Here is an 18,668-nt window from a genome sequence, read left to right on the forward strand (position 1 = left end):
AACAGCTAAAAACTGCTGCTGTATATTCAAAAGTGGTAAAATGATCAAATAAAACGGGTTTGGCAGAAAGTATTAATGAACTAATAAAAGCAGTACCACCTCCCTTTTTTGCTATGCCTCATTGAAAAATTAAAATTAAAATCTGGCAGAGAAGCCTCTGTGAGAACAACAGGTACATATGAACTCAGCCACGTTTCTGTTAAAAGCAGACAGTGAAGATCTAAAAATCAGGTCATTTATTAAAAACGTTTTATTATCAGCAGAGAGCGAACATTTAAAAGAGCCATATTAATAGTAGTTAAAAAATTGTTCACAGTGCTAAAAACGGTTAAAACCAGTTCCTTAATTTCCGGACTATAGAGCGCACCTCAATATAAGCCACACCAACAAAAAAAAAAGGTTTTCTACACACACACGCCGCACTCAAATACAAGCCACGGCGCAGCGGCCACATGCAGGTCTCCGGCGCACGGCGCATGTACGGCCATAACATAAGATAGTTAGACAGAAAGATGCTACACGGAGGTTTTTCGTTGTTGTTTTAATTGAACAAAACAAATTTTAAACACGGGTGAACGTGCCTGCAAGTTTAGAAAAGAAAACAACACTGATAGCATTCATATTTCTGGATGGTTATAAAATAAAAGCAGAACTGACACGTTATTACTGGTAATTTGCATGTTTAGAAGAAAAGAACAGCGCTGACACAGCATTAATAAGCCCTGGATGATTAGAAAATAAAAACTGCAAACAAATCATGCCTGGTTAGTAAATAAAACACACTTGCCTACCAGAAAAAGTCATTCGCTCTCATCTTCCTCTTGCGCACTAAAGCCATTTAAGTCCTCTTCTTCAGTGTCGGAGTTGAACAGCCTCAGAAGAGCTTCGTCACATACCTTTTCTGTGGCGATGTCAGTGTCGCTGTCCGTGTTGCTGTCATCATCCCCGGGTGAAGCTGGCATGAATGAGTTCTTCCCGCTGCCGTCTCCAGCGCCGAACCATGGATTCATTCATGCCAAGCTTACGTGCGGCAGCACTGTTTCCCTCCTTTACTGCCAGATCGATGGCCTTCAACTTAAATGCGGCATCATATGAACTCATACGTGTAGTCACCATGATGAGGGGGTATGGATTTGAAAAAAATTCTTCGTCGTGCCGGCTGCTTGCATGTGCTAAATTAAAATGAGCACTTTCTTCGATTTCCACTTTTGACTTCCACCTGTTTCACTTTCTGCTAAAGCGCCCCCTGGCAGGTGAAGGAAAATCTTCAGTAAAGCTGCACCTCATTATAAGCCGCATGGTTCAAAGCGTGGGCAAAAAGTAGCGGCTTGTAGTCCGGAAAATACAGTATTTTTAAAAAGGATTAAAACCAGTTCAAACCGCCAGTCTTGACAGCTCACACCCAGGTGTCAAACAGCTCAACCATGGATGGGTGGATGACTGTGTCGTGAAGCGCCTGGATGACCCTCAGACGTTACCAGACCGGTAGTTCTGTTATACATGAAACAAATCATTTTTAGAACAAAAAATCCAATTAGGGGTTCCATAAAATCACTCAGGGAAGCAAAGGTCCTCCGGGCTGCACTTTGGACACGTCAAAGTCATTGAGGAGATCACTAGTGGTGAAGTGTTAAACTGCAACCAGCTTCAGCTAGCAAACCGTAATTAAAGCTACAATGGCTAATTTGGAAAACTAATTAGCTTAAAGCATTTTTTTCATGCCTCTTAACAACATTCTGACATATTATAGCCATAAATTCACAGCATGACCTACTAGTTGTTCCCAGAGCTAAATGCTCCACTAGAGGAGGCAGGGCTTTGTCAGTTTTGGCCCCGAGCTTTGGAATGATCTTCCACTTGAGGTCCGTCAAACACCCTTACTGTCGGTTTTTAATTCATTCGCTGCCAGTCATTTCCTGATTGGCTGCCAGCGTTTCTCACAGTTTTTACTGTTTTTTTAAGTCACAGAACGTTGTGCGCTAGGATGATGTCGACGCCAAAAAAACCAAAACAAAGTGGAGACTTACCTCTAACATCAGGAAGAATCTGCGCGTTTCGAGCGTTATCCGTTCTTTCAGTTGTTGAATTGTGATTGGCAGAAGCTTTTCCGGCTCGCGCCTCACTTTTTTTACAGCAGCGGCCCAAAACGATCTCCTAAGGCATGGATTTTCTTCTTCCTGATCATGTGACTTGTGACGTATGCGGATGAACATCAGCTTTAGAGCTGTGATGTTTGTTCTCTCGGTGTGGGGGCTCGTTCTGATGCCCACACAGTAAAAAAAATGCAAATGATTACTTTAGTCGTCACTGGCAGTGAATGAGTTAAGAGTCGGATGAAGACGCACTTTTTTACAGTGGCGTTTCCTCAGCATGTGAGCTAGCCATATTTTTTAAATCCTTTTGCTAATTTTAATCCAGTTTTGTTGCACTTAGTTACCTTGTTTTTATTTTATTATCATTCTTTGCTCTTATCTTCTGCTTTTATCTGTTTTTATTTGACTTTATGTCTATTCTGATGACCATTGTATGGGTCTGTGGTGTTTTCATGTGTGTACAGCACTTTGGTTTGCCTTGGGCAGTTGGAAGGTGCTATATAAATAAAGTGATAGAATAGAATAGAATTCAACTTTATTGTCATTGCACATGTACAGGTACAGTGCAACGAAATGCAGTTTGCATCCATCCAGAAGTGCTTTAGCCGTGAAATAGATGTATTACAATATATATTAGCAATAATATAGATGTGTAAGTATATTACAGAAATGGATCTATTACGTATGTTATAATGTACACGGTATGAAGCATGTTATGAATATTCTATGACTATAAGTATGTACAGGCTGTAGTTAATACAAGCAGTCCATGAGTTTAACGTGGGTCATATGTCAGGAGGCAGAGTTCAGGAGTCTGACAGCTGTTGGGAAGAAACTGTTCCGGTACCTGGTGGTCTTAGTCCGGAGGCTCCTGTAGCGCCTCCCATGATGATGATGATGATGATGAATATGGTGTGGAAATAAAATTTAAAAAAAAAAGATCTAAATGAATAAAGTAGTTCTCATGAATTTTCTGAAAACCTTCACCAATAATAACTTTTGGACTGAAAGCAACTATCGAACTATCCTGTTGTAGCTGAACCACCACACTTCTCTGGGTCCTCCACTCATTACACACGCGTATTTAGCAACATAACACCACTGGTGTGAGAGGTTCTCCACTCAGTAATATCAGGTAAGGAGAAACACCGTCTGCCACCACTTCAACTTTAGGACACATTACCAGAGTCCCAAAAAGGAAAACACCATTTGAAGTCACAGAAAACAAAATATCTTTTTACCAGTGGTGTAGTCTACATGATATGCAGGTATACGCCGTATAACCACTGAAAAATGCACAAAGATACATATTAGTATGGTTCTGTGACATAACTTTCATCTCCCATCCTCAGTTGCCCTTCTCTAGTTTACAAAGAGAGCCCTTTTGGGCCAAATGGGCATCAGAGGGAGCCTAGGTCCTTTTCCAGTCGGCTCATGGGTCTCTGGAAGAACGAAAAAATGAATGCAAGTCAACGGGGCTAAAAACATTATTTTCTAATCCGCTTTGCCGTGCGCCCTGGATCACACATATATTGTACTGCAGTTTAAAGGAAAAGTAATGATTTGTATTTTGACCATGACTGTCACGTACTTTAAGATTTGTTAGCTTGTAAAAGTTCATAATTAGCATGACCACACACCAGAAATGGGCACGTCGCATCTGTGATGCCACCACGTAATCTCCTCTCCCCTAGCGTAGCTGCTACTTACCAAATGACCAGATTTATGGTGGTTCTTTCCTCCTGTGGGAAGTTTGCTGAACTTACAGCCATTTTCCGTCAGTTTCCTCCGTGTCTGGTTCGATGACGAAACTTTCGTGAAGCGCATTTGTAGTCCTGGACTTATTTTCACACAAAACCTAAAATATCATTTCTCCCTGTTAGAAAATAAGCATGTTCTCGGTATCAAAATGTGTCTTTAAAATTCACGGACATCATGTGTGAAAGCCATGGCACAAAACAAGCAGAATTATAAAATAGCGTTTTTAGCCCCGTTGACTTGCATTCATTTTCTCGTTGTTCCGGGAATCTGTGGTCCAGAAGTAGGTGGGCGGGACTTAGGCTCCCTTTGACGCAGTTATGTTGACGCAAGTCAACAACAGTGTTTGTGCTTCTGTGCACCACTACTTGAACGGGTCCAACACAAGACATGGAGAGGGAGCATGGAGAAGAAACATAACCAAATGAAACTATTTCAGTGTTTCAGCAAGCCTGCTGCTAGCATTGTTAGTACCGCTGCCTTTGACGACGCTACAGCTGTTTCTGCTGTGGTGGAAAGGGTGCCTGAAGAAGCCAGAGCAGCTTCACCTGATGGTTGGGAAGAGGAGCTTACTGATCTACATGGTAAGTGGAAGTCGAGCATGTTATAAGTGACATAAAATGACGTTTAAAACGAGCTAACTGGTGGTTTGGTTGGGCTGCTACTCGTGTTTATACGTTGTAGATGAGAACAGGCCCTCCTGGCCAGCCTGCTGGAGTCAGAATTTAGGCGAGGGAATTTAAAAAGGGCCTCCATGGTTAGACCGGAGACACGGAAAGCTGGGTAAGGATTTGAACTTTAGAAGCTGACAGAAACAACTTGACTTGAAGTTATTGTTATGCTCTATTAAATGTTATTAATTTGTTTTCATCCTAAAGTCATAGGGAGGGCCTAATGAAATGGGCCTTTTGAAAGCGTTATGGCAACACACACCCATTTATTTATTTAAGCACAAATAAATCTCAGTCGTGCAGTGGGGCAATCTGAGCTATTACTCACCGTATCAGCAACCTCATTCTCAGTTATCGGCTCCATTTGATCTAAGCTCCTCGGTCATCCAGGTCATTGTAATCCTACATTTGAATGAAAACAACTGGACATCTTTGGTTCCTTGAACCTTGAAGGCATTTCAGTTCTCATCTGGAGGCTGTGTCAGTTAAACTGGAATGTGCTAACTTAGATGCTGCATTAGCTGTTTAATGGCCTTAAAATGCATTTGACTCAGCCTCTTCCTCTCCACTGAAGGAGTCACTGATCTCATCAGGTCATGTTGTGTTTGGCCGTCAGCTGTTTGGATCAGATAGAGAAAGGTGTGAGTTACACTGAAACTTTCAGAGAATTAGGTTCAAAGCTGCACTTTAGGTGATAGAAGGCAGGAGCTGGAGGCCGCCTTCTGTATGTAAAGCAGGTTTATCCCTTAGATTACTGAAGGAGGGCAGAAAGGTCTTAGAGCTCATACGGGACAAACAACAACTGATGCTTTTGTTTCCTTCTAGGGTGTACCGTCTGCAGGCACAAATGACCAACAGCTCTGGCGTCCTACAGGAACAAAGTTCAGTGACATGAGATGTCTAGAGGTGGGGGGTCATGAAGAACTGAACAGACACTTTGAAAATCCTGCGGGAGATGAAGCTAGAAACGGCAAAGAAAGGCAAAGCACATTCCTACCTGAACTCTCAGCCTGTCTCAGCAACCCCAGGTCCAGCCAGTCACACTTTGTTCAGACAAAAGGTCCAATGATGATCAGCAACAACAGGCCTCCTTTAAGGTTTCTTTAACCAAGGCAGTATGTTGCAACTTGGTTGAAAAGCCATGGTTCTGCCACCCACGGCAGCAGGAAATGCCCCCAAAGAAGCTTGAGTCCAAACAGATTGGGAGCCCTGTGCAGACCGGTGTTGTAATTATATGAAGCTGGTTGAAATTAGTTCCTATAAAGTGCTTTTTTAATCTTCAAACAATCTTGTTCGTGAGGTTTGTACATCTTTGCTCCCTACTTGTCTTTGGCTGTTAAATATTTAAATAAAGTCCAGCTATTAACAACGACGTTATTCAGTGTGTGTGTGAGGGTGTTTTTTTTCTGGGTGGGATCAGCATATACCCCTACAAAAAATTAGACTTGTTTTACCTTGAAAACTCTGACTGGTGTTTAGTCTCGTCTCCTCTTGCATTTCTGGTGGGTTCTGGTGGATGGATCCAGGGAAGATACCCAAGGGGAGGGGTGAGTGTTTCGTGACCGTTGCTTTCATTCAAAACCTAGCTTGTGTGCAGATTCGCTAAAGCAGCATTAAGTCTAAATAATCAGCTCCATGCGTTCTTTAATACCGGTGTTCTACATCAGATGTTCTCAACATTTTACAGGTGGAAGTTCTGTAGGAGGGATGTCCACATACCAGAGCACCATGGGAGATTCACACAGCTGTTATTTATGCTATTAAACCTATTTCACGTGGCCTCAGAAATCTTATTGTTGCCTCTCTTTATAATCTGTGGTTTAAATTAAAATGATGGTGGAGGCCATTCTGATCCGCATGGAGCCGCGGGACGGGTTTATTTAGGTTCTTCTGGAATGCTGACATAGTGACATTAACTGAACAATCACACGATAATAAATCACAGTGCATTTAGTGCCAACCACAGCCTTAAGACATGTGTTGAACGTGCCCAAGTCCATACTTATGAGAGCACCATGTGAGCACTTGTGTGCGTACAAGTGCTTGTTTATGTAAGGTTTCTCTATAGGAGCGTCCAATAGAGAGTGTGAGGGCCCACAGATCTGTCCCCTAAAGATGTGTAGGAGACGAAGGGAGCTCCAAGTCCCAGAGATCCAGGAGCTGCCCCAGAGCACAGGAACTCCAGGGAGACTGTGACCAGAAAAGCCCCCGCTCCCCTCGAGAGGCGCAGAGGATCGCCCCGGGGGGCCACAGCCAGCAGCCGGCAGAGTCCCGGGAGAAATTAGCGGCAAGCCCACAGGCCCACCCGCAACTTCCCACCCCCAAGTCGGCCGAGCCCAGGACCCAGCGACCCGGAACCCAGCGACATTAAATTATTTATAAACACACCACAAATGATCACAATCAGTACATACAAACAAAACAGGGTAGTCATGATACAGGGTTTCCCCCTAGCACTTTATAAGCCTGGCGGCCCGCCAGGCTTTGCTTGGCCACCCGCCAGGCTAAGCGTCATGCCCCACCCCGCCCCCCTCCCCGACCCTACATGTCGGGGAGGGGGGCGGGGTGGGTTTGCTGACACGAACAGCGCAACGAAACTAGAGCCCTCCATCAGCTGATACTGGCGAGAAACAGCAGCGAAAAGTGTGCACCCCACACACACACTCTCATGGAAGAGCGCTGCGGGACGGAGCGCGCAACACCCCCCCACCCCCCGACGACCGAATCCACCAGGCTTAACTCATTTTGTCGGGGAAACCCTGTGATAGCTTCTGATATTAAAAGTAAACATCTCAAGCTAAGTCACTCAAGCAAGATTAATAAAAATTAGAAAGCACTCGGAGACAAAGACATTGAATAATGTATGTATGGATAATACAATAGAAAAGTTTCTTCTGCCTAAAATGTTTTATTTTGTAGTTATGTTGATTATTTCTCTTTATTTAATTGTTTTCATTGTATTGTTTAAAATGCCATAACCAGTCCATAACTTTATGTTTCTGATTTTCTGCTCACGTAAGTTTTATCAAAACATTTTTTAAATACTAAAACAGATGTTACTCAGTACTCAAGTAGCCTTTTGATCCCTTGAGGTCCACGTGGCAGGGGTGAGGTGGGGCACACTCCTCACCCCTGCCACGTGGACCTCAAGGGATAAACCATCAACCCTGCTCAATGGTCAACTTTCCTGGCGGGGTCACCCAATAGGACAGTGGGAGGGTTAAACCAGTTTTGAGGTTTAATTAGCAGCTCCTAGTAGCTGTGGTGGAAATGTGTGTATTTTACAAGATGAACTTGTAAGGGTGCATCTAAAATCGGTGTTATGTGTAGTTGTATATTTTCCGAGGTAAATGGAACACACCATGACGTTCATCCTCCCCAGCATAGACATTAAAGGATTGACACCGCACCGACCACCACTCCCTATGGCAATGGCATTTTCAGGGTCTACTTTTTCTGGGGAGATCTGGAGCTTAATAACTATAAACGCCACTCATAAACCCGTTCATGTACGCCAGAATGAACACGCTCACTTTAACGTTCGTCAGGCAAATTACGAACGAGTTCAGTTCACGTTCACGAAAACCATTAAAATGAGCGAGTTAAATGAATGCATTCAAGCACAATTCCATGGACGTCCAGTATGTGACAGACAGTGGAGTCGGGACCAGAAGTTTTGGCTTAAATGTGCCACAAAGTAGCCAATGCTTATCTTACTGCTGCTATTACATCCTTAATAAGGTATTTGTAATCTTTTAAAGAATATAAGCCAAGTTTTTTTGTTTCTCAGATGAGGATGTAGACTGCAGGGACTTAGGGGGCCCTAGTGTACGTGTGGGGCCCTACACCTTCGCGTAATCTGGCAAATAGCAAGGTAAAACTCTGCCGTCGTGAGCCAAGACGGGTGAGTCCATGGATGTTGGTGACGGTGTGACGTAGATCTGTCAGGATTTTCTAATCCTAGAGTTTCACCATCTATTTTCTATCAGAAGCTAATGCAGGAGATCGGTGTAGGAGACTGTTTTCATGTTCAGTCTGCATGAAACACTCAGGGTGATAGATCGTATCTCAAGAAGTGCAAATATTTCATGTTTCTCAGTGAACGTTCCCAGTGGGCACATCAACAGTGATTCATGGTTGAATCACCGCTGATGAAGTAAAAGTTAAACATCACGTCCCAGATCATCTTCCGCGTTGCTGTCAGAGTCTCTGCTGCTTCCTACTGACCAGTTTTCATCAGCTTTCCCCTCTCCGCCTGAAGCAGATTCATTTCTCATGCTTTTTTCACTGAGAATGTTCTTCTAAAAGCTGTTTTAGCCTCTATTTCACACGCAGTATGAACAGAGAGCAAGAGCGCGTGCGAGCTAGAAAGTCTGTTGCTTAGCAACGGCAACGGAAAACGTTACCATGTAAACGATAGAGCCGTCAAATTGAAGGCTGGTGGGAGACCAAGTTAAAAGCAGCTATATTTCTTTTTTGATACATTATTTTATGGAAATTATAAAGCAAAAATAAAGGACACATAAAAATAGGAAAAGCCAGGACAACATGAGATCCATCTAACTAAAGTTATTACTGTCATGTTCTGGTTTAGTTTCCTGACCCAGGACGTTCAGAATCATACACGGGGACTAGATGAAAGGAATAAACATTATTTATCGTTATCAGAAAAGGGTAACTGAAGGAGTGCCGTCAACGTGAGGTTAGGGTCGAGCTCGAGATGGGAATCCAGATGAGCGAAGGTGGGTGCAGGATGAGTAGCTGAGAGCAGGTCAGTTAGGTTGAGCGGGGAGACGTGGTCCAGTGAGATGATCCATGTTTATGGTTGACGAGGTGGTGATGGCGAGGATACGTGAAGACAGGCAACAGGAATTACAAATATGCTAAAGCTCAAGACAAGTGCGAAGATTTCTAAAACTCGAGAGTTGGCTTGTGATCTCAGGTTGGAGTGTACCAAAGGGAGCAACCATCCGGCGAGGTGATGTCGTCTCCCTGCTCCTTTTATACACCAACTGGTAGATGACAGATCGGCTGCAGCTGCCTGCTCGTCAGTGCCACTCACCTGCAATTAAGCACTCAGAGGTCATGAATCAGCCACTCAGCTCAGACCATGACAATTACATGTCAAAATATGAAAACAGTCAAAATGACTGCCTTGGGAGTTCTAGTGTTAATCAATATAAGGCTTGAGTGGGAACATACTGAGAAACCCTGACTGTAGTTTAGTTTCTGTTTAGTTTTCTGTTCAGTCTCTCTCTCCTTCGCGCGCACACACACACACACACACACACACTAGTGAAGTGGGTAGGTGGGAAAACGTTTTTATAGTGAGCCTTATTATGCATGTTCTAGTTGGTCATTTCTCAGGTCTCCTGGGACATTTCAAGCTCCAACAAAATTTAATATGCTTTATAGAGGCTCAAAGATCCGTTTTAGATTACTGATTGACTGCATTCTAGGTCTCCTTTAAAGTTTCCCTCCTCAGTTCAAATGAAACACATCTGATGCTGAAAAGTTTACTTCTGTTTTCAGCTGAAAGCATCTGAAATATTTACAAAGCTGAGATTTGTGGGGGATCGAAGGGGTGGGTTGTGGAACATAACCGGATCAAGTCCAAAGATGGAGGCTGTTTATTTTCTAGGTGGAATTATTTTACATCAAACTTTAATGAATTTGTAAACAACATCTGTGTTCACATGTTTGGATTAATGGTGGATTTTCCCCCTCGGGCTTAAAATTCTACACAACTATGAAGATTAAAGGGACTTAACGGAGTTTTGAATTTTTATGCTCGCAATTGCCCCTCAGGCCAAAAGCGTAACGGCAGCTTCAATAGTAGGCTCGTGCACGAGGTGCGCATGCTGTATGTGTACACTCCTTAACGAAAATAACAGCTGAGACAGTCCCTTGTGTGTGTGTGTGTGTGCGTGTGTGGCCCGGAGGACAGAGGACAGGAGAACGCGCAGCAGAGTCATCAATAAAATGTTTAAAAATGAAAAAGAGATTTTTTTCCCTTCTGGCCAGGAAAAAAAAACATTTGGAATGTTTATGGAAAATCAAATATTCATTATATCATTATATCCAAATTTTTATAATTTCTTGTGGATTATCATCCTCATTTTCTGACACTTAGGCTACGTTCACACTGCAGGCCTTGATGCTCAGTTCAGATTTTTGAGTAAATCCACTCTTTTGTGTGGCTGTTCACACTATGACTGATGCAACATCAAACTCTCCAGTGTGAACGCTCCACGGTCCAAAAGTGACCCGCATGTGCAGAAGACACGAAGTCACACTCAGTGGAGTCAGAACCAGGAGAGCCAGAGCTGTGATGTGAAAGTATTCACTTCCCACAGCATGATGTAGCCACCACCATGCTGGACAGTTGCTTCAATATTCTTAGGTCTGAAAGCTTCACCTGGACTCCTCCACACAGACTTCTTGTCTTTGAGTCCAAACAGCTCCATCTTTGTCTCATCTGATCATGAAAATAGTCCCCAGGATACATTTGTCTTATCCATGTGGACAGCTACATATTTCAGTCCATCTACCGTGATGTAAAACTGGCTGGTGGACTAATGCCGCTTTCACATTAGGGCCGGTCCAGTCCAGGCTGGGTGGAGTCGTTCTGGGTCGGTAGGTTTGGTTCACACTAGGGCTGCAACAACAAATCGGTAAAAATTGATGACAAAATGTGTGCACAATGCATTTTGTCATCAATTTGTTGAGTTGTGCAACTTTTTTTTGTGTCATGCAACCTTGTTTAACAGTCGCGGCTCATCTGTAGGCGGCGGCAGAGCAGACTGAGGCAGATCAGAACAAGAGAGAAAGCCAGAGTTTTGATGAGGACTGACACACATAGAACATGGCAGAAGCAGGAAGACCTAAGAAAATACAAACTTTAAAAGTTTGGAAGTCACCTGCAACATATGTAAATTAGCATAATGCGTTGTCCCATTGTGTCTGAAGGTCTGGTGTCTGTTTTTCTGCAGGCGCTGTTGAAGATGGACTGTCAGGGTCTTGTGGCCCGACTAGTGATGGACTTTGTCCTCCTGACCACAGCAGTGGAAGTGGCTGGGCGCTGGAGGGAGCTGGCAGAGAGGCTCATCAAAGTATCCCGCCAACAGATGGATGCCTATGAGGCACCACACCGAGACAAGAATGGGGTGGTGGACAGTGAGGTATGTTATCTTCATGTAGGTCTAATATCATCCTGAGAATAAACTTTTGTTTTCTGAGTAATAACCAACAGACACAGACACGTCCAGTTTCCCAGATTCAGACCCATACATACTGTTTCACATGCTAATGCTGTAGCTCTGATTAAGTATGGGAATATCATGTGGAATGCAGTGTGCTCCTCTCTAAACACATTTAACATGTTTGGAGGATTTAGCCTTCACCATGTTGTAAGTACGTAAATGTTATTGTTTGAATACTGTAAATCATTCAAACTATACTATTCCTGTTTCTCTTTATAGTTTATTTTTCTGCTTCCGTACATTTTTTGGCACTTAACTCATTCTACATTTCTTCAGCTATTTACACAATTTTGGCATCAAAACATTAAGCTCATTCAGCTCTTCAGAGGAATGACTTTTCGTATTAAAATTTTTTCTACTTTTTGAGATATTCAGCCTTTTCTGCAATTTTTGGTCCCATTGGAATACATGGGAAATCCTTCAAATCCTCCGATTTTTCACAAAATCCTTTCAGCTCTTTGAACTTTAACTAGTGCGGCATACTTTAACCTAGAGACTTCATTTAAGCATTAAAGCAGTCACAAGCTTTCAGCTATTTCCATATGACTCTGCTTGTCGATGTCTTCTATGGTTTGTCTACAATCGCAGCTTACATTTTAGGTACATTTTAGAAATGTTCAGAACATTCTCCACCTCCTACAATGGGAAAGTACAAGGGAGTCAAACCAACTTGGCTCCACTTCAGGCACTCTCCTGAGAGAACCGTAGGTCCTATCAAAATGAGACTTGCACTGGATGAGAGCTGACGGATATACCTCCGTTTTGAGGTATAAGTTGTTAAGCTACTCCAAAAATTGTGGTTGTAGAGTTCATTTGTTAGAGAATGTTTGAGATTATTGTTTCTGTCTCCACATTGTAAAAGTCATGTGACCGTGAGTGGAGCCCAATATTCCTTCAAAAATGAGCATCATAGAGTTAAGTTAAAAGGAACCCAGGTTACAAAATGTTGTGGTTCGGAAAAGATAAATGTTAGCATCATTTATATTAAAGTGGTGTAAAAAACCTTCTTAATGTCTTCATTTTTATAAAATTTGTAAAAAATACTTTAACTCGTAGGTCGCCATTGTTGTTAACATTGCAATGCACTCTGGGTAGTGACGTCATATGGTTGTATCTCGGTTGCACCGGCCGGCTTTGGGACCCTGTAGCGACTGTTCAGCGACATCAACATGTCTGTTCAGCCTTTTCACTTTGAACCGAAACATTAATGATGACATCACTGACCATGTTTCACAAAACGAGTGTCAACATGAAGAGCAGGAAGGGCGGGATGAAGCGAGAGCATGACAGAACCGGCGGTGCATGTGCTGCAAATGCAAAAGTAGTTTCTTCAGTAATTCACTCTTGTCTGCAACTCTGTCAATCACTGTGTCAGTTTCAAGGGACACAAGGACATCTTTTTCAGTGGCCATCAACATAAAGGCCCCCAGCTTGCTGGCAGACAAGCAACTTCTCAGTCTGGTTTTGATACAGCGCAGGGTTAAATATGACCGCTCACAGGCTACCTGAGTTATGGACAGGGTCAGCAAAAACTTACATGCCAACCCAAGTAGGGGGTATGCATGAGTCAACACATTAAATCTGAGGAGGATTTTGTAGCAGCACAGAGGACAACTTTTGCAAGAGGAACAGGTTTACTTATTATGTCCATCTCTGCATGATCATCTGATTCTTCTTCAACTGCTGTAGTTGTGTAGTCATCCAAAGGTGGCTGTACCAGCCTGTCCCATTACTGTGCCAAGTTTTTTAGTTCATTTTGTAGACTGGTAACAGTCACCCTGCCGTCATACACAACAAGGCACTTGCTGAGTTCTTCAAGTGCAGATTTAGGGAGAGCACTGGTCTGGACAAGGGGGAAGTTTTTGGGATGTAGCAGGGATAGGTCTGCATACAGGGTGCCATGAGTAAGGAATCTTCTATGCATGGCCTCAACAGCTGTATCAAGAATCTGATGGTGAACATTTACATCATAGGCCTTTTGTGAATCCCTGAGGCTTTCATTCTGGGCTATCGCTCCTGCCAAGACTTTCTTTCTCTTCACCCTCTTGTGAGGCAGTGCAGCCTCCACTTGCTTTTCATTTGCCCAGCGGACAAAACAGGCAGCTGCATCATTGACAGCTAAGAAATCTCTTGATATCTCTTTCAGTGATTCTTGTGTTGTGGTGACCATTCAATGTGCTGAGAGGATGCCCATTCCTCCGGTCTGTAGGTATTTTGACAGGGGTGAGGTGATCTCAAATATCCGGAGAAATAACTGAGCTGTTAGCACAGTTTCATATCGGAGTAAACCATCTCGATATCCTCTGGCTTTGTTTCATGCATTGTTGCAAGTGTCTTCAGGTTCATTACGGCAGACGGTGTGGACACCACTTCAACATAAAGACCACCATCAGGTCTGCCACTGTTTACAAAAACTTTCCTCAGCGAATCATGTTTGGCCCACTATCTCGTCTCTCCAATTGGCGAAATGTGTTTGTGCCTTTTGTCTTGGCTCTCAGTCTCCCACACGCCCACTCTTGTGTATGATTCCCTGATAAATACAGCAATGTCATTCAGCAGGTCAAATAACGATCCACTTTCAATGACACTATGGGTGGTTTCTGCCAACACAAGGTTAAGTACATGTGAATAGCACCACATGTGTAGATGGGTGGGGTTTGTGGATGCCATTAATGCAGAGAAACCTCTGTATTGACCCTGCATATTAGAGGCTCCATCTGTGGAGTTGCTGATGCACAGGCCTATATCCAACTTGAGACGCTAAAGCACTTCAGCTAACAGAGTCACAAAAGACTGCCCTGTTGTTGTGTTGCATTGTATGACTGCAGCCAGCCTTTCATGGTCTGCATCAGTGATGTACCTCAAAATGACAGAACACTGATCTTTCCCTGTAATATCTTGAGTAGTGTCAAGCTGCACGGAAAACATTCCTGCTTTTTTGATGTCTGCAGAGACGCTCTCTTCTATTAAATGTTTGATTGCATCGATGACTGTATTCACAGTTGTCTTGGACAGGAGGGTGATCAGGGAGCCTCTACCCAGTGTGCCTGAAGCATGGATCTGCTTACTTTTTTCCACTACATTGTTGAGATGCTCTTTTAAGCACACATCATATTTTCCCAACAATATAATGATTTCTAAGAAATGACCACGGTCAAGACTGGCATTTTCCAAGGTGTATGTAGTTCCATTGTGCTCATGCCTGTCGTGTAAGCCTCTCTTCCCTATAACCTTAACAACTTCAACCACACGTTCCAACACCTGGCGTCTCTTCTTAACCTGTTCACGTTGTCCTTTCAGCTGTCTTCCCTCAAGGAGGTGACCAATGCTTGCTCTAGAGCAGTTAAAAAAATATGCCTTAGCACATTGTCTTTGTGCCATGCTTCTCTCATGCGCCTCTATTCTTTGGTGCACATGCCTCCAGTGTGTCATGTCTTTAATTAAAATACTTGGATCATTGGGCTTGCTAAAAGCAAGGCAAACAAAACAAAGTAAAGCATGACGTTGACCACAATAAGTCAACCATTTCCACGTGATGTCGTCTGGTCTAGTGAAGAGCCTCTGGACAACAGGGTTTGTGGCATCTTGTTGTGGGTGATACTTTAAGAAATCCTGTCTCTTAGTAGAAAGAGGGCAGATAAAATAGTCTACAAATGCATGATCTCCCTTTGACTCTTCCTCTTCTATGATAAGAAACAATTCATGTAAAGGCTGATGAGTACATTAGGGTTTTAGTTTTGTTTTAAACAACACTAGAGTTGGGGCACATCCGAGATCATGGGGGAGCTAATTCCATATGTGAGCAACATAGTCACTAATGGCGCTTACACGTTAGCGTCACCACGGCCCCAAAAGGTATGGAACAGCACCAGAATTTGGTTTTACACAGTTCGGTGCCGAGGCGACTCTTTTTCTCAGACCTTCTCCCCAGCAGTCAGACTGGGACCGAGGCGACACTACGTACTGATTGGCTGGCTGACATTATGCCTGCCGCCTCCAGTCTGCTAGAAGAATGAGCCAGCGGGGGGGTTCCCGCATGTGCGACTCATTTTCATGCTGTTGAGTAAACTTCTGTCTGTAGGACGGAGCTGCCAACCAGTGTGGGAATGAGAGAAGAGAATAGCTCTGTGTGTGTGCGCGCGCGCGCGTGTGTGTGTGTGTGTGTGTGTGTGTGTGTGTGTGTATGGATGCTGATGGCTTTATGATACACTTACTGTATTTTCCAGAGTATAAGTCACACCAGCCATAGAATGTATAATGAAGAAGAAAAAAACATATTTAAGTTCTCATTTGGGGGAAATTTTATTATTTTTCTTACAAAATCTGAGACCAAGCATTTCACATTGCGAGACAAGTACCGGTAACAATAACAGAATAAACAACCAGGGCGCAGTCCCCACCACAGGCTGCAGCAGGTGATGGTGGTGTTTGAAACCCTCCCAGCAGGGCAGAGGAGCTGAGACCTGGTCCGGAGCCGGTGTTCTGAGAAAACGTCCTACTTTGGCAAAACGTCCTACCCGTAGGATAATTTTACGGTGTTTTACATGACACAAGCCCTAACCCTAACCATGACTCTAACCAAAAAAAATCAAGTATCAAAGTCAATAAAAAGTACTAATACTTACTACTTATCTGTTTTCCTGCAAATATGACAGCGGAGTAGCATTCCCCTTTTGTGTTGTGCGCATGCGTGCCCATGCTCAGTAACAACGGGTAGGACGGTTTACGGGGTAGGAGAAATTCCCAGAGCACCGGCCCGCAGCAGGATGGTATACATAATTTGGTATATAAGTCGCAGGACCAGCCAGACGATGAAAAAAAGTGTGACTTATAGTCCGGAAAATACGGTACTCTCTGAAGGGGAACCAGGAAGCTGAAGAATAAACTCCATCTCTGAGTCTCCCAGTCTGACACAGCCCAGTTCTGATCAGAATAAATCAGCTGCAGGAAGCCTCACACTTCTTCCTCCAACTTTTCACCATCATTTCTAATGATAATGAACTGAAACTTTTCAAAGGGTGAACCAGAAAATGTCTCTTCAGCATGTTAGCTTGTTAGCTAACTCTCCAGTCAGAGAGGAGGGTCAGAGACATGAGATGTATCTGATACCAGGAAGATGTGTTTGGTTTCTACAGCAGCATTCTTGTTTCAGCTGTACTATAAGTCAGTGTTTAGGAATAAATAATTAGTAAAGTCTCATTTAGCTTCACTGTCAGGGAGACAGCAGCTGGTAGCTGTAGCTAACGTTAGCTGGCTAGGAGGTGCTGCTGGTGAACACAATTACAGTACAGCAAAGTTATACTTACTAAATACAAACTACAAAAATACTCTAACTTACTTGTGAAAAGTAATCCCCCGAGCTATGCTCGCAGTAGTGCTCTGATTGGTGCAGGAATTACCCACACAGCACTACACACACTAAGCCGGTAGCTGCAGCTAAATGAAGACACAGTCAGCTGGTAGCTATCAGATAGTTACTTTTTTGTTTTTCTGCCTGCAGGCCATGTGGAAACCTGCGTACGACTTCCTGGTCACGTGGGCAGCTCAGATTGGTGAGAGCTACAGGGACGTGATCCAGGAGCTCCACATGGGGCTGGACAAGATGAAGAACCCCATCACCAAACGTTGGAAGCACCTGACTGGGACCCTCATCCTGGTCAACTGCTTAGACATCCTGCGGAGCTCAGCCTTTAGCCCCGCCTCTCAGGACGACTACGCTATCTGAACTCTAACCCCTCTTTCGGCATTGAATGTTGCTTTCAGCTCTCACTTGCCTCATGGGCCTGTCAGTTACCATGGAGATGACTAGTTGCACATTTTTGTATTTTTGTACTCCTGTTATGGCACAGCATTTTAGTAAAGCAACAATCTGAACTTTTGGTTAAAACTGTGGATCGAACACTTGTGATTTTTAGAAGTATCAGACCAGCTGTTTCACCTGTGTTTTCTGTTATTCTCTTTCATGGTGGTCCTACTCTCACAGATACAGATGTTTCAGTTTCTGCCCCTGTAGAAGGCCCAGGACTGAAGGAGACCTGACTCATTAAACTAGTCACAGATCTTTTACCACTAACCACAGTTCTCTAGTTTTGTTATTGCTGTTTGTGATGTTCTGTGAAGTTGGACTAAAACAGATAAAAACAGCAACAGTTAGAAAAGGCTACTAAACCTTTTTGTGTAAATTCTGATTGGGCATGTATTTTCTCTCATTGTGATCTGGAGTTTGTACGGTGGCCTTAAAGGCTCAGCTTGAATGTTATTAATCTGGACTGAAGGACGGTAATAAATGTTGACAGAAAGATGATTACTTATTAGAAAAATGTAAAGTTAATTTTCAAAGGAAGAAAATGGTATAAAAAATTAAACAGAAATCTGTGACTGAAGACCGTTTCATTAGACTGCTTGTGTGTGTGCGTGCGTGCGCGCGTGTATGTGTGTGTGTTCATTAACTTTAACATGTGGAATGTTCTCAGCACAATCAGTCCCAGATTTCTTTATCTGACTGTTCCGTTTGGGTCTGAGAGTTTTGCCTCCCTAAAGGTTCCAAAACACCTCCAAAGCGTCAGGGCATCATTGTGAAGCTGATCAGACTGTACTCTCTAAGAAGCATTCTCATCAAGCAAGTTTGATATTTTCACCAACACCAACCGTGGTTAAAATGCTGCAACAGTTAAACGTCAGTGTTATTATCAGATCGATCACAGAATCCTGGCTGCAGCAAGTGGATTGTGTTAGTTGACTCCTAATTATTAAAATCAACATATTGCTCAAACTAGGGCTGTACAGTGGTGCAGTGGTTAACGCTGTTGCCTTGCAGCAAGAAGGTCCTGGGTTCACATCTCAGCTTGGGGTCTTTCTGCACGGAGTTTGCATGTTCTCCCTGT

At 43.4% G+C, this 18,668-nt stretch overlaps 1 protein-coding gene across 2 annotated transcripts in view; it reads left to right on the top strand.

Moving 5' to 3' along the window:
* Nucleotides 1-18,167, top strand: part of LOC107389529 (SH3 domain-binding protein 4) — a 69,925-nt gene extending 51,758 nt beyond the window's left edge. Inside the window, exons 4-5 of one of the 2 annotated variants that reach the window (XM_015965699.3) lie at nt 11,515-11,703; nt 17,285-18,167. In XM_015965699.3, the coding sequence (XP_015821185.1) occupies nt 11,515-11,703; nt 17,285-17,509 (414 nt within the window). In that variant the 3' untranslated portion in view covers nt 17,510-18,167. Of the gene's footprint in view, nt 1-11,514; nt 11,704-17,284 lie in introns of those variants that run through there. The other variant, XM_015965701.3, reaches the window with a different exon arrangement.
* Nucleotides 18,168-18,668: the final 501 nt, after the last annotated feature.

The sequence above is a fragment of the Nothobranchius furzeri genome, chromosome 14 (assembly GCF_043380555.1).
Source record: "Nothobranchius furzeri strain GRZ-AD chromosome 14, NfurGRZ-RIMD1, whole genome shotgun sequence".
Taxonomy (NCBI): Eukaryota; Metazoa; Chordata; class Actinopteri; order Cyprinodontiformes; family Nothobranchiidae; genus Nothobranchius; species Nothobranchius furzeri.